At 36.1% G+C, this 16029-nt stretch overlaps 1 protein-coding gene across 3 annotated transcripts in view; it reads right to left on the minus strand.

Moving 5' to 3' along the window:
* LOC126779172 (protein FAM214A) overlaps positions 1-16029 on the minus strand; it is a 47673-nt gene that overhangs the window by 28617 nt on the left and 3027 nt on the right. The window contains exon 1 of one of the 3 annotated variants that reach the window (XM_050503064.1): positions 11295-11323. The exons of the other annotated variants lie outside the window; for them this stretch is intronic. Within the exon in view, the coding sequence (XP_050359021.1) occupies positions 11295-11298 (4 nt within the window). The 5' untranslated portion in view covers positions 11299-11323. Of the gene's footprint in view, positions 1-11294; positions 11324-16029 lie in introns of those variants that run through there. 3 annotated transcript variants of the gene reach the window in all.

Consider the following 16029-nt stretch of genomic DNA (forward strand, 5'->3'; position numbering starts at 1 on the left):
AACAAACACACGTTCACTTTTATAATATTAGTTAGGATTAAGTAATAAAATCCCAAGAGGAGTAAAGACCAATAAACTACTTCGACACTGAATGTCTATGATTTTCATTATGGATTCCCAAAAAAATTTTGTAGTTTATGAAAATTCAATGAAATGAATTTCATCACAAATTAATGATATAGTTCAACTCGTGCTTCACGTTGAAGGAAAACATCGTGAGGAAACCTACATGTGTCTAATTTAACTGAATTTCTGCCACATGTGTATTCCACCAACCCGCACTGGGGCAGCGTGGTGGAATAAGCTCCAAACCTTCTCCTCAAAAAAGGGAGAGGAGGCCTTTAGCCCAGCGGTGGGACATTCACAGGCTGTTACGGTTACGGTAATAGTGTTGTATTATAAATAAAGATATAACAATCAAGAACTGTTTGTAGTGCATAATACAGCAGAGCTATTAGCAAACCGCGTGAAAAACGTAAAGCCAGTTGATTATATGTATTCCTTCTACCCTTCGAATAGGCTAATAGCCATATGAGACATCACAACGAAACATACCCTGGAAGTTGAATCAAATTTCACGGTAAATACCAACAGTTTAGGTTACAAGGAATTTTTCAGACTATCATAATTTAAACATCCGTTACAGTATGAATCATAAATTAACTGCAATTAAAATTTGTAACACTCGCGGTGACCTTCTTCAGTGAGCCGAGATGGCCCAGTGGTTAGAACGCGTGAATCTTATTAGCCGATGATTGATTCGAACCCTACCTGGGTTTGAATTACATAAATATATACATATTTTACTGGTGGTAGGGCTTTGTGCAAGCTCGTCTGGGTAGGTACCACCCACTCATCAGATGTTCTACTGAAAAACAGCAATACTTGATATTGTTGTGTTCCGGTTTGAAGGGTGAGTGAGCCAGTGTAATTACAGGCACAAGGGACATAAAATCTTAGTTCCCAAGGTTGGTGGCGCATTGACTATAAGCGATGGTTGACATTTCTTACAATGCCAATGTCTAAGGGCGTTTGGTGACCACTTACCATCAGGTGGCCCATATGCTCGTCCACCTTCCTATTCTATAAAAAAAAATGAAAATATAGTATGATAGGATATACTATAGAACTTGACATATTTTTTTCTTTATGCTTGTATTGTTATATGATCGGTTGGTCTACTCGTTGGTCTAGTGGATCAATTCCCAGGTCGAGCCAATAAAAAGTTATTGGGTTTTTCTGTCAGTGAATTCTCAGTAGCAGCCCGGAGTCTGGAAGTTGGAAATGTGTACACTCTTGTGCCTCGGAAAGCACGTAAATCCGTTAGTACTGCGCCTGAACTCTTTCCGCTCGTGTCAGATTGCCGTCCCGTCGGATTATAAGAGTTAGGGAATAGAGAGTGCACCTGTGTTTGTGCACACACATACACTATAATATGTCCTTCGCAATTGGCTAATCTCTCTTGAAATTGACCGCCGTAGCCGATATCGAATGTGTGCTGTTTTTACTCTTTTAATGTATTGTTTATTATTGGAAACTTTTTTGATTTATTTATTTGTTATATTCATTTAATTTATTGTGACATTATTTTGTTTGTTTTTTGGATTTTATATAAATAAATATCCCTTTCACAATAAATTACCTAAAATAATATTAAAACACAACAGTTCTTGAGATTCGCGCGTTGCTATATACAAACAACAGAATCCGATGATGTTAAATAGGGCAAGTAGAGTCCGTTGGAAATAAACAGTGACTCAGGTATCAGCCGAGCTCGCTAGCAAGAGATGAACTATATATATATATATATATATATATATATATAGTTAGCACATACATACATGCATATTTATAACTGTTTTACGCCCGCGGCATCGCTCGCGCGATAGCGGGGAGAAAGGCAGGTATTAGGTAAAAAAGTGTTTATTGCCTGCCTGTCTATTAATACATAATCGAACACCAAAATTTAAAAATATAAAATTTAAAAACATCAGATGAGTCTAAAGCCGAGATGGCCCAGTGGTTAGAACGCGTGAATCTTAACCGATGATCGTGGCTTCAAGCTCGGGCAAGCACCACTGAATTTTCATGTGCTTAATTTGTGATTATAATTCATCTCGTGTTTAACGGTGAAGGAAAACATCGTGAGGAAACCTGCATGTGTCTAATTTCATTGAAATTCTGCCACATGTGTATTCTACCAACCCGCATTGGAACAGCGTGGTGGAATAAGCTCCAAAACCTTCTCCTAGATAAATAAAAAAAATCCAAAAAAGACTTTTTTATAGGAAAATCATGGTTATTCTTCTTGGTACAATGTCTTGTTTAATTGTGTTGAACAAAGATTTATTCCATCACTTTCATTTGTATAGGGGTATAGAAGGATAGCAGTTCTTATAAATTTGTTTTTTTTTTCTGTTTTTTTTGTCTGTTACGCTTTCACGGCTATATCACTGGACCGATTTTGATGGAATTTGGTACGGAGCAAGCTTGAACTCCAAGAAAGATCATATGCTTCTTTTACGGTTAAAGACATTTATTTTCTCAAAAGATTTACATTCAAATCACTTACAGAGAAAATTACAGAACAATTAGAAAAAAAAAATTAAATCGAATATGCGTACATAGTAAAACAATGAATGTTACAATAACCTAATAATACCATAATAATTTCGGTACAGAGCGAGCAAGTACGAGTAGTTTGTGACGTGAAGTAGGGTAGTCCAGTAAAAAAAAAACATAAAAAATGAATAAAACTAGTGCGTATACAAAGTAATGACAAGTAAGGGAGGTGATACATTAGACTCATCTACAGTAACAGCTTGTTAATGTCCCACTGCTGCGCTAAGGTCTCATCTCCCTTTTGAGCAGAAGGTTTGGAGCTTATTACACCGCGCTGCTCCAACACGGGTTGGTAGAATACACATGTGGCAGAATTTCAATGAATTTAGACACATGCATGTTTTCCTTCACCGTCAAGCACGAGATGAATTAGAATCACAATTTAGCACATGAAAATTCAGTGGTGCTTGCCCGGGTTAAGATTCACGCATTCTAACCACTAGGCCATCTCGGCTTTTTTTTTCGGGCGCCTATGCGAAGGACCAAATCAGATCTACGGTAGGCGGACCATTGCATAAATGTATCAGGATGTCAGCTGATAGGGAGATAGCGTAACATCCAGAAAAGAATAACATCAGCGACTTCATGATGACCACGACCGCTCTGCTAAGAGCGTATCGAATAAGAAGAAGAAGAGAGGTGGGTGATGTTTCGCTGACTTCGAGTGGATATCGTGACGCGAATTGGCATCGTGATTCATCCAAAAGTCTGTGACCGCTTTTAAAATACAATGCTTGTTTCGGGAACTCCAAAACATGCAGTTTTGTTTCGTTAATAAATAAATCCTCTGCAAAGTGTTGTTCGTGCCTTGGTGAAAATTTTCTCTCTTTTTTATGTCTTTATTTAATGGCAGATTCACAATCGAATCGATCACTGATCTACTTTTGACTATTTACAATATATATATATATATATATATATTCTGCTCAAAAGGGAGATGAGACCTTAGCGCAGCAGTGGGACATTAACAGGCTGTTACTGTTACTGTATAGCCCGACCATAATCGCAATCTAATGCAGGGTACATTTTAGTACACGTTCTCGATTGGATTAAGCCGAGATGGCCTAGTGAATAAAACTCTTGAATTTTATCTAAGATTGTGTGAACCCGGGCAAGTACCACTGAATTTTAATGCACGTTCTTTATTTGTGTAACATTAAAGCCATATGTGTTAGTTGCCTAGAAGAGATCGCTATGTATATGAGGCCACCAAAGTTGTATGCTAATTAGGTTGTATCCATGTGTAATGTATTTGTTTAGTCTATATGGTGTACAATAAAATACTATCTATCTATATAAAACACTTCACTAATATGCAATACGCGAGCCGCGATAGCCCAGTGGTTGGCACACATGTAATGTCCTTCTGAGTTAATGATTAACCATGCCCAGGAGTGCCTTCATTGCACGTGCGTGCGCTAATGGATATAAATCAACAGTTTACATTTTTCTCGAAGCCAAAGTGTCACATTGCCAGCTTCAAAATGTATAATTCGAAACCGAGAATATCGAATCTTGTAGCCGTATAAGCTAGCCAATAGACCAACAACATTCGAAGTCACAATAGAAGCTTTTCGTTGATATACAGAAAATGAACACGCCAGTCCAACAGTATTAAGCTGTCATAAATAGACAGATAATTTAAGTAGCTGCAGTTGAAGTCAGTTGTGGTCGATTTAACTCGTTTTGTGTTAATTTCGTATCGCAACAGCTACTAGAACCAAATTTCATGATCAGCGGTTGAGAATATTTTTTTCGTATTCGTATCAGCCTGTTAATGTCCCACTGCTGGGCTAAGGCCTCCTCTCCCTTTTTGATGAGAAGGTTTGGAGCTATAATATTAGTAATGATTAAGAGAGATATAAAATTGTATGTTGTATATCCATTTCAGATTAGTTTTCGACATCGTTTATCTGAATACAATGAAAGTTGTCATATATATTTAAACATGGAGAAGATTTTTATATCACCCACTCTATCATGATGATTACAAGTTTGATTAGGTACCACCCACTCTTAAACATTCTAAACAAAGAGCAGTACTTAGTATTATCGTGGTCCAGACGCAAAGATGAGTTTATAGAATGTTGGTAGCGTATTGACGAGGTAAAACTGCAAGACAATTTATAACAAAGGACCTTTGAAAAAATTACGTTGTACTTTTAAAGGCGATACCGCTATAATTAGTTTACACTAAAAGCTGCGCAAAAAGCGAGCAACCTAAAATAGACCGACCTTGATCTTACGAGATTGAACGCTATAAGGCTTATGAACTCGTTGACGCGTTTCCCAGTTCCGTAAATAAAATATACATACGTATTTATTGTATATACATAATATTTTCCGCTCGCGGTCTCGCCCGCGTGAAAGAAGCATGTGTCAGGTAATGATAACTTATGTCGTTTTCTGTAACCCTTGTAGCGTTTACACACAACTTTATGAGGATCAGTTGAGTACTTAACACATAAAGGCGTAACAAAGAAACAAATTTATAATTTCAGTTAGGATAGAGTAGATTAGCTACCTTATGTGCTTTTCTGTACTCCTGGTAGCGTGTATGTAAAATTTCCTAATGATCGGTGTCATACAAACATAATTTTGCATTATAAGTACGGGGACGCAGCAGTGATGCTTAACGCGGATGAAGCGGCGAGTTCTTATTTATTATCAATTTCCATATAGGACATATCTACGAACTGCCTGATGATGTGGTCACCGCCTTCACATTGGCAAGAAATTTTAACCAACCCTTTTATCGACAATGCGCACCAACTTTCAAAACCAAGATGTTAACTGTTGTTACAATGCATCGCTCATCCTTCAAAACAACAATACCACGTATCGCTTGATTGATTGACGCTCGACTGATGAATATCTGATGACTGGGTGGGTAGCCAGACGGGCTTGCACCAAGCCCCATCACCAAGTAAAAGTAACTAATAAGTCTTTGTTCGGTTTGACTCTAAATTACACATGCTATCCAAAAAAATCATTGACCACGATACTCTCGCTTGAACTTTCTACAGCTTCCGGTTAAGTGCAACGCACTTCGTTTCATTCTCTGCACCGGTAAACAATCTGAAACATTAACGAAACACACGACCCGTTATCCGTGGCTTCGTTGTTATTGTATATATTTTGGAACCGGTATACGAGCCGTCCGAAGTAAAGAGAACTTCTCTTAGAATAGTATTTAGCAGTGAGGCGAACTGCTGCTACGAATTGGGGAAACATTCTTTAAAGAAAGTTTCATTTAAAACTGTACTATAAAAAATATACTGACAAACCGTATATATACAAACAACGATAAAATTAATTATATTCTTCAAAAGATTTTACTAGATAAAATAGAAACCAAGTGGTAAGTGGTGACCCCATAGCCCATAGATATTGTGCGCTGTGAGATATATTAACCATTGCTTAGACTAAGATGTTATGACTATCTCTCGTGCACTGGCTCACTCACCCTTCAAACCGGAACACAACAATACTAATATTGCCGTTTAGCAGTACAATAACTGATTAGTGGCACAAAGCCCTACCACGAAGTAAATCGAGTACGTTCAATCACAGATTCGTAATGAATGCCCTTTCGCAAGTGCACTCTCTGTTCCCTCACACTCGTAATCCGACGGGAAGGCAATCCCATACGACCGGAAAGAGATCAGGGGAATCCAACGGCTTTACACTTGCAACTTCCAGACTCCAGGCTGCTACTGAGAATATTCGACAGAAAATATATACCTGGCCTACAAATATGGCCCATCCTGGGTTTTGAACCCTGGATCTCGGGATAAGCGGCCTTGTATGTAACCACTAGACCAACGAAGCAGTATTTATAATATAGTCAGTATATATCACCAGGCTTCTAAACAACGCATGAAGCCTTACGCGTTTATTATATAATGTCGTTTCAAATAAACCCTACTTTACATTGCGACTATTATATACAATAACACGTATTATGTACATTATGAACGATCATACTTATTTAAACTCTGAGATTTGTTTTACTAATAATGTAAAACGAGCCGGGATAGCGCAGTGGTTAGGACGCGTGAATCCTTACCGATGATCGCGGGTTCAAACCCAGGCAAGCACCTCCGATTTTGCATACGCTTAATTTTTATTTATAATTCATCTCACGCTCATATTGTGAAGAAGTCTACAAGATGTCTGCAAGTGTCTTATTTCTAAGTATTAATAAAACAGCATTGGAACAGCGTGGTGGAATAAGCTCCAAACCTTCTCCTCAAAAGGAGAGGAGGCCAGGTGGTAGAGCTTTGTGCAAGCTCGTCTGGGTAGGTACCACCCACTCATCAGATATTCTACCGCAAAACAGCAATACTTGATATTGTTGTGTTCCGGTTTGAAGGGTGAGTGAGCCAGTGTAATTACAGGCACAAGGGACATAAAATCTTAGTTCCCAAGGTTGGTGGCGCATTGGATATGTAAGCGATGGTTGACATTTCTTACAATGCCAATGTCTAAGAGCGTTGGTGACCACTTACCATCAGGTGGCCCATATGCTCGTCCACCTTCCTATTCTATAAAAAAAAAAAAAAAGGATTGAGATATTCAGAATTCTTAATTAGTTTTAAAAAATCGGTTCATAAACAAAAAAGTTATAGATATATACAGACGAATTGAGAACCTCCTACTTTTTAAGTCGGGTAATTTAACGACAGTTTAATTTCAACTCGACAATTTCAATTAAATTTTATCATTATTTCAATTAAACAACCGTGATCGTTATCATGACAAATATGTCAAGCGTTATGAAGAACGCTTACGTTGAACCCATTTGTCATTCAGGGCGAGCGAGATCACACGATATATTGCTCTCTCACATCGATGACGTCAGTTATTTTTTTTATCTTCGTTACAGTCAAATGTAGCTCATCATACAACCTTAGTATTATGGCAATAAATTAAATTGACATAATATAGAAGATTTCATTGATAGATTAATGAAGTTTCTCATATAGATACACAAAAAATATATATAAAAATGTATGTAATAATGAGACCATGATATACCAATGAATAAACTAACAAATATTACTTCCAGGTAACACCCCATTCCAACAACAAGAGGAGTAAAGACAAAAAAAAAAATTGTTACATCGAATTGGCGCGATATCATTGGTCGACATCTTGAATAATCCATGATATTCTGTATGGATTCTTAAAAAAAAAACACAGCGTCTTGCTTAAGTTGTTATCAAAACTTCGAACGTAAAATTAAAGTGTTTATAAGCAGTTGAGTGGAATAGTGTTGGATTATACATAAAGATATATTAATCGAGAACTGTATTGCATAACAGAGCAGATCGCATATAATTTGTAAACCTAAGGTTTGTTTCTCCTTCGATTAAAATAGGCTACAGCTGAAACAAGACAATCTAAATTAGATACAAATCGAGGAACAATTTTTATACACAATATAACGAACCGGGTGGCGTGTTTGGTAGATACTTGCCTTTCACGACGAAGGTTGTGTGTTCGATTCCCACCCAGGACGGACATTTGTGTGCATGAACATGTCTGTTTGTCCCGAGTCTGGGTGTAATTATCTATATAAGTATGTATTTACAAAAGAAAAGTAGTTTATTTAGTATATAAATTGTTTGGGTTTTATAGTACTCTGCTTAGTTTGGGATCAAATGGCCGTGTGTGAATAATGTCACAGGACATCATTATTATACACAAAGATCCTTCGCTTTACCTAAACACTATATAGACGATTTATTCCCAAATAATAACTACAATAAATACAAAAAAATTATGTAAACTAATATCCATGGTCGCATGGTTTTTAATTTTAAAGCACCAATCGCAATCGAAAACCCTTCAAACCGGAACACAACAATACTAAACATTGCTGCTTCGCGGTAGATATATGATGAGTGGGTGGCACGCAGACGGGCTCGCACAAAGTACCACCAAGTAACTGATAACCAAACTAACGAGCAACCACTTTTTATCCAAACGATATTTTTGTTTAGTTCCAATAAACGGGTCCTAATTAGTGTTACCAATTAAAAAAATGTTCAAAACATAAAAAATCGTATATATTAATTGTTTATTATGATAACTGTCGAATTTCGATCAATACGCGAATTGTGTTAATTCTTTCGTTATATTAAAAACATACGGATTCACTGAGAGCCTTAAAAAACCCAATTTAGTATGAAAAAGGATAAAACGAACTTCTTTGCCTAGGTCCGGCAGCGGTCATCGAACTCGACATTCGTAGAGGTCAACGTTCTTAGCAAAAAAAAAAGTGCTCGTTACAATTTTACTTCAATAAATCGATCCAATATTCTTATATACAGGTGCACAGGTTTATATTATGAATATTTATGAAACGTTACACGTGGCATTGTTGTACTATGTATGTATAAATGCTTATATATGTATATAAGGTATGGTCCATACTGAATCATAGCCCGATCGAATGTAACGTCATATTAATTAGCAACCATTTAGAGTTTTATAAGTAAAGCAGCCAGGATGGCCCAGTGGTAAGAATGCGTGAATCTTAACCAATGATCGTGGATTAAAGCCCGGGCAAGCACCACTGAATTTTCATGTGCTTAATTTTTGGGATTATAATTCATCTCATGCTTTACCTACCTACCTACCTACATGAGTCTAATTTCAATGAAAATCTGCCACATGTGTAGTCCACCAACCCGCATTGGAGCAGCGTGGTGGAATAAGCTCCAAAACTTCTCCTCGAAAAGGGAGAGGAGGCCTTAGCCCAGCAGTTGGACATTCACAGGCTGTTACCACAAGTAAAGCAGCAGTCTGCTTGGTAGGGCTTTGTGCAAGCCCGCCTGGGTACCACCCATTCATCGTATATTGTATCACTAAGCTATGCTTAGTAGGTATTGTTGTGTTCTGATTTAAACGGTGAATGAACTGTGTAACAACAGACACAGGGGATATGGCATTTTAGATCTCAAGGTTTTTTAGTGTCGATCCATGGGTGGGGATGATCACTTACCAGGTAGCCCTCTTGCCAGGCAACCTATATATAATAAACAATAAAAACAAAACCCGCTATACGTGATTGAGGCTTTTATATTACGCGTCTGATGATATTGCAGAACACGCGCGCATACTCAGCTTTTCCTATCAAGAATTTCTTGGTAACCGCTACAAAAAAAACACTGCTTACACATCCGCGCTTCGGAGAGCACGTGAAACCATTGGACCAGCGCCTGAACTATCTCAGATTGTATCGTAATGCGACCTGTGTTTGCGCACATACATGCCCCCCCATACCTCTTGCGCATTTGACCAGACTCCAGAAGACCATCACCGTCAGATTTCATGACAGCATTATTTTATTCCAATGAAAGTTGTCTCGCTTAACCTTAATTCATACGCCGTTTAAACACACACACACATAATATAAACATACAAGTATGTTAGTTTGTAAGACAATAAACAATTGTGTGTATGACGCGTACACAATAGTATCTAGGAAACAAAGGATGATGTTGAGATCACAATCGCTGAGAAATTGTTTGAATTGTCCATTAACCGACTTTAGCCGATGGGTGATAATGATTTCTCCTTGGTAGGTACTGACCCGTCTGGTAACAAAGTGCCCGGTTTGAAGGGCAAGTAAGCCAGTGTTACTAACACAAAGATCATATTAATTTTATTCTTTTTTTGTTAATTGATTTCATTAATTATTAATTAAAAAACTATTTATAATAAGATTATTAGAATAAAGTTTATTTAGATTTATGTATCCAAAATATTGTTAACTCTCATTACCACTAATCGTCATACCACGAAAGGTTCAATATAAGTTGGCCCTCAAGTCAGACAATGGTACATACAAATGAACATATGTACATATATATAGCATTAAATAAAACAAAAGTCAAACCCTTCGAGGTTACAGACCTCACTAAAGGGCTACGACTTTACAAACGCACTGAGCTAAAATTATAATAGGGATGCTTATATGTCGGAAATATCGATATCGATGAACTTTAAATTTAATATAATTTATATATCAAATCATATCTGCACATCTTATGTCTTAATATTATATTGAAAAAACTTTTTACTTGATTTATTTTGTATATGCATGTACCATAGCTGTCCATTATCTCATCTAAAATTTGTAATAATGATAGCTTATATCAATCAGACTTAACACATATAAAGCTACCACCTCCCTCACACGCGGGCATAACCCGGGGCGGAAGGTAGTAAAATATTTTGTTTCGTAATAGAATCTTCATATGATTTGTATATTTGACTTTATTCTAGATATTTCCTAGTTTTTCTGTCCATATTAATGCAAACAGAGACAAATAGAGATTGTATTAAGTAACTAAAGTATAAACGGCATTCGTTCATTTAAAACCAAGCAATAATTATAATGTATCTTAATGAGTAATAAAAATAATAAATGGTCCTTCGAGCCGGATCAAATGTCGAAAAGAAAACGAAAGTTTTAGGTGACATTATTGAAATTTGACACACGTGTATATTAAGTGTCATTTGTTATATAAATAGGTACTAAGTGTGCGAGTAAATCTTGTGTCAGATGAAATGAAACATCCAACAAGCACTTGGAAACAGTGTGGTGGAATAAGTTTTAAACACTCCCTTCAAGAGTAGAGCATTTACAGGATACTTACTCATAAATATTACCTCGCTTTCGTTCAACAACCAACACAAAATCCATAACAGAATCAAACCAATAAGTATCCTTTATTGGACCTCAAGAGAACAAACTCGAAATACACAGCAGAACACTTAAAATATCAAAAAGTGATAAGCGACATTTACTATAATAATTATAACATTTAAAGGTTACACGGATCAAAATGGCGTATCATCGTAAATCTGTTTACATCATTTCATTGGGATACGAAATGACTTCTAATCAGCTTCCGATCTATCCGCTGTTTCATCTTGGTCAGCTTCCAATTCAACTCCATAACATACGGACCTTAATAGCAATCAAAGGAACCGTTTAAAAATCAATATATATTATGACTCCTATTACAAGAGCTATAAAGCTCATAATCAGTTGAACCAATTGATGTGATTCAACACGGTGTTTAAAGAATACATTACGTTTGATGTGTCATGTCTTAACTACAACGGAATCCATTCAAATATATACTTAGCATATATACAAATAAAATTGAAGTATCTGTCCGTGATAACCTTTTTTAAGTTAACATGGCTATTTACCGAGTTACCAAAAGCAAAATATAATTTTTTTATTGTTATATAATTTATATACTTTAAAGATATATTATAATTCAAGAAGGCATTATGTTTGTTAAAATTGCAGATATTGAAGTATTTTCGCCACAAACCGACGCCGATTCACTTTGTGCAAGCTCGTCTGGGTAGGTACCACCCACTCATCAGATATTCTACCGCTAAACAGCAGTACTTGGTATTGTTGTGCTCCAGTTTGAAGGGTGAGTGAGCCAGTGTAATTACAGGCACAGGAGACATAACATCTTAGTTCCCAAAGTTGGTGGCGCATTGGGGATGTAAGCAATGGTTAACATTTCTTACAATGTCAATACCTATGGGCGTTGGTGACCACTTACCATCATCATGGCCCATATGCTCGTCCGCCGGCCTATACTATAAAAAAAATAGATTCCACGCTGACGAAGCCGATGATTGCGGAATTGACCTGTACAAAGTACTATAAAATTTTCATGTCTAGAATTCGTGAAAAACAGGAGGTTGGTTGCTCCTCACAAAAGGGAAGGTGATAGCCTAGCCGTGGGAAATTAATTGCCTATTAATTTATAATTGCGAATAGTAATTACAGAATATGAATCAGTTTTATTAATAAAAAAAAAAAAAAACATTTTTACCAAATTCACAATATACTTCATTCAAGTACAACCACAAGGAATGAATGTAGAAGAAATGTAGGTTCTACCGATGATTTTAAGAATAAAAAAATTATATGTAAATTGAATGAATTCCGACCACTGGACGAAAACTCGACTCTAGAACAGATACAACAAAGACGATAACATATTAATATTCAAGTCATAATAACCATTTAAGCTAATCGAGTAATCATAACATAGTCTAAACATGTCACGAAGGAAATGCTAGAAAAATTAACTCGAAAACTGATTTTTTTAGCAACATCTTATCTATACTTATAAACAAAATTCAGGTGTTTGTTTGTGATTTCAAAATAACGTTCTTTTTTAAGACAATTTTTAATACCACGCGATTGTAAATTATTATGTGTATATTAGCGAAATATCACTAATCACGAGATGTCCTAAACTGCACCCAAAACTACACCCAATTGTATTGAAATATGTCACGGTTACTCCTTCTCCGACGTAACGCTCGCTAAGAACGAATTTTACGCAAATCCTATCCAAAGTACATTTTACTTATCGTATAGATAAGCAAAATGTACGAAGCCGGGAAAATTAGCAAGTATGTATATATATGTAAAGTCGCGGTCATTATGATAATAAATATTTGTTAACCATTCTGATGTTCTTCTAATGGCGATCGCTACCACCATATTTTGATTTTGTACATTTACTTAAAAACGCATAATAATTACAAACAAAATATTATAAGGAGTGCCAAAATAACGCTAAACCGCGTGGAACAGCTAGTTAATACTAAAATTTAAAAATCTAACCTCATTAGGGTTCAAATAATAAATATACATTAGTGATAAGCAGCCGCATTGTTTTGCGCTAAAAATAAATTTATAGTAAATAACTAAGAGGTTAATGATCATTGTTTACGAGATAACCGGGAACAATAGAGAACAAATAACGCGAACGTAGAAAATCAGCGTTACAGATAACGTCATGTAATTAAAAAAAAATAACGATAATGAATTAAAATTAAGAAGAAACAAAAAAGTTTTTATTGCGCGCAAAAAGTTTTTTTTTTAATTCAAATATCGAATTATTTCAGAGTAAAAATCGACATATTTATCAAATTAGACAAATAAAAAAAACTACTATATAGTTCGGATTAGGAAAAAATATATATATACATTTTTCCCGTCTGTACTGGCCGTCGTCGCGTTTGGACTCTACTACCACTTACCATCAGGTGGAGTAGAGTCATTTGCCCTCCCGGCGAATATAAAAAAAAAATGCTAAATATTCACTTTGTAATTCGTCGCTAGGGCGCAGCAGCTCATCAACTTATATACCGTTCAAGTGATCGCCAGAACAATTTTATGTACACAGGCATGACAACGTTTGCGGAATGATGACGTCAAAGCTAAAGGGATGTAAAGTGCAACGAAAGAGAATTCTAAGCTGGGTGACGTCACATTTAACTACAATACCTACTTACAATGGATGCGAAAATTTAAAAAAAAATCACATAAATACTAAAGATTCATAATCGCGTTTATAAGTTGCTAATCGAATAACAAATTACTGAACAATATTTAATGTACAATAACTTAAGCATCTATGTAACCTTTTCGTTTTTTTTTCTTCTTTTTTTTAAGGGGGCTTGTGGGCCTATATGTCGGTCCCATCGTTACACGCTAAATTAAAACAAAAAAGGCTCAAAAACGAATACTATTTCAGTTTGAGAGAATCACTAACAAATTCATATACTTCAATGGCCGAAGTACTCGAAGGTTTACTAAGAATAGAATTAAAAACACCAATATTCATAAAATTTAAATTTAGTTCATATTTATAGAGAAATACTAATTTCTCTCAAATTGAACATTTTGTTTTTATTTCATCTTGTCTAAACGTGTTGTTCGCGACATTCGTTTCGATGTGCCTGCGTGTTTTTATTTCCAGCCAGCATCGCAATCAAATATTTGGATTGTGTCTTTCTTGTTGCTGTCAATTGATCTTAGTGATGTTCTGGTTAGTCTGGATCGAGCCATGAGTAACTTAACTACCACGGAATAGCAATACAGAAACATCATTTCGTTTTCTGCGACAAAAGTATCTTGTAAAATATTTACAAGATACTAACAAGCGAATTGCGAAACATATATCGAATTAATTCTTAAATCTTAAGTCTTATAATTGTTTGTTATGATATTTTTTGTCAATTATTGTCGTTTATCTCGATAACGTTCGTACAAGTAACTCACACGTGAAACGTCGTAAACAACTCACGTTGATACGCTATTTTGATTCTTGTAACCTTGTAACATGTCTTTTAATTAAACTTCACTGGTGGTAGGGCTTTGTGTAAGCTCGTCTGGGTAGGTACCACCTACTTATCAGATATTCTACTGCAAAACAGCAGTACTTGATATTATTGTGTTCCGGTTTGAAAGGTGAGTGAGCCAGTGTAATTACAGGCACAAGGGACATAACATCTTAGTCCCCACCAAGGTCGGTGGCGCATTGGCGATATAAGCGATGGTTAATATTTCTTACAATGCCAATGTCTATGGGCGTTGGTGACCACTTACCATCAGGTGGCCCATATGCTCGTCCGCCTTCCTATTCCATATAAAAAAAACAGAACCGGCAGTTTGAGTTATTTCTCGGATCCTGGACAATTATACATTGGCGAATAAGACTGACTGGCTGCAATATGGGAGTAATATGTTTTATACTGACGTTGATACGCTATTTTGATCCGTGTAACCTTTAAATGTCATAATTATTATAGTCAATGTCGCATATCACTTTCTGACATTTCACGATCGTTTTCCGCGATGAGGATCGGGTTTGTTGTTACAAAATAGTGCGAACTACTAGATGGGAATATTTCCTGGAATATTATCTTTGTAACTAGCCATTGGCATTTTTCTCAATATTCCACCACGCTGCTTCAATGTGGGTTGGTGGATATATACATCGGAAAACATTCGCTACAGGTTGCCACGATGTTTTCATTCACCGAGCATAATATAAAAAGTTATATTGTACTCGCTCCATTATATTACCGACATTGCAAGGGCCGCCGGGAGTCGTTGAATGATAGGTGATGATGATGATAATATCATGAAAATTCAGTAATGCTCACTCGGAATCATCAATTTATAAAATTAACAAAAATATTTGAACCCGCGACTTTAACAAATACACGTTTTCTATCCACTGATCCATCTGTTTGAAAACAATCATGAATCAATCGAACTTAATTCATGACAAGCGAAGCGGGCAATTAACAGCAAGTATATAAAACAAAGGTATATATAATAAAACATTATGAAAGCTGATATTACATGATATGTTGTTTCCGCGAGCTTTTATTTATGATATGACAAATAAGCCGCTCTATTTGCATGAAAATATCTACAAAGCTATTTTCTAACATATTAAATGCTGATGGTACTTTGTGCTGGTCCGTCTGCGTAGCTACCACCCACTCATTACTTATTCAACCGCCTCTCAACCGGCTCGTTGGTCTAGTGGC

Source organism: Nymphalis io, chromosome 28, assembly GCF_905147045.1.
Source record: "Nymphalis io chromosome 28, ilAglIoxx1.1, whole genome shotgun sequence".
Lineage (NCBI taxonomy): Eukaryota > Metazoa > Arthropoda > Insecta > Lepidoptera > Nymphalidae > Nymphalis > Nymphalis io.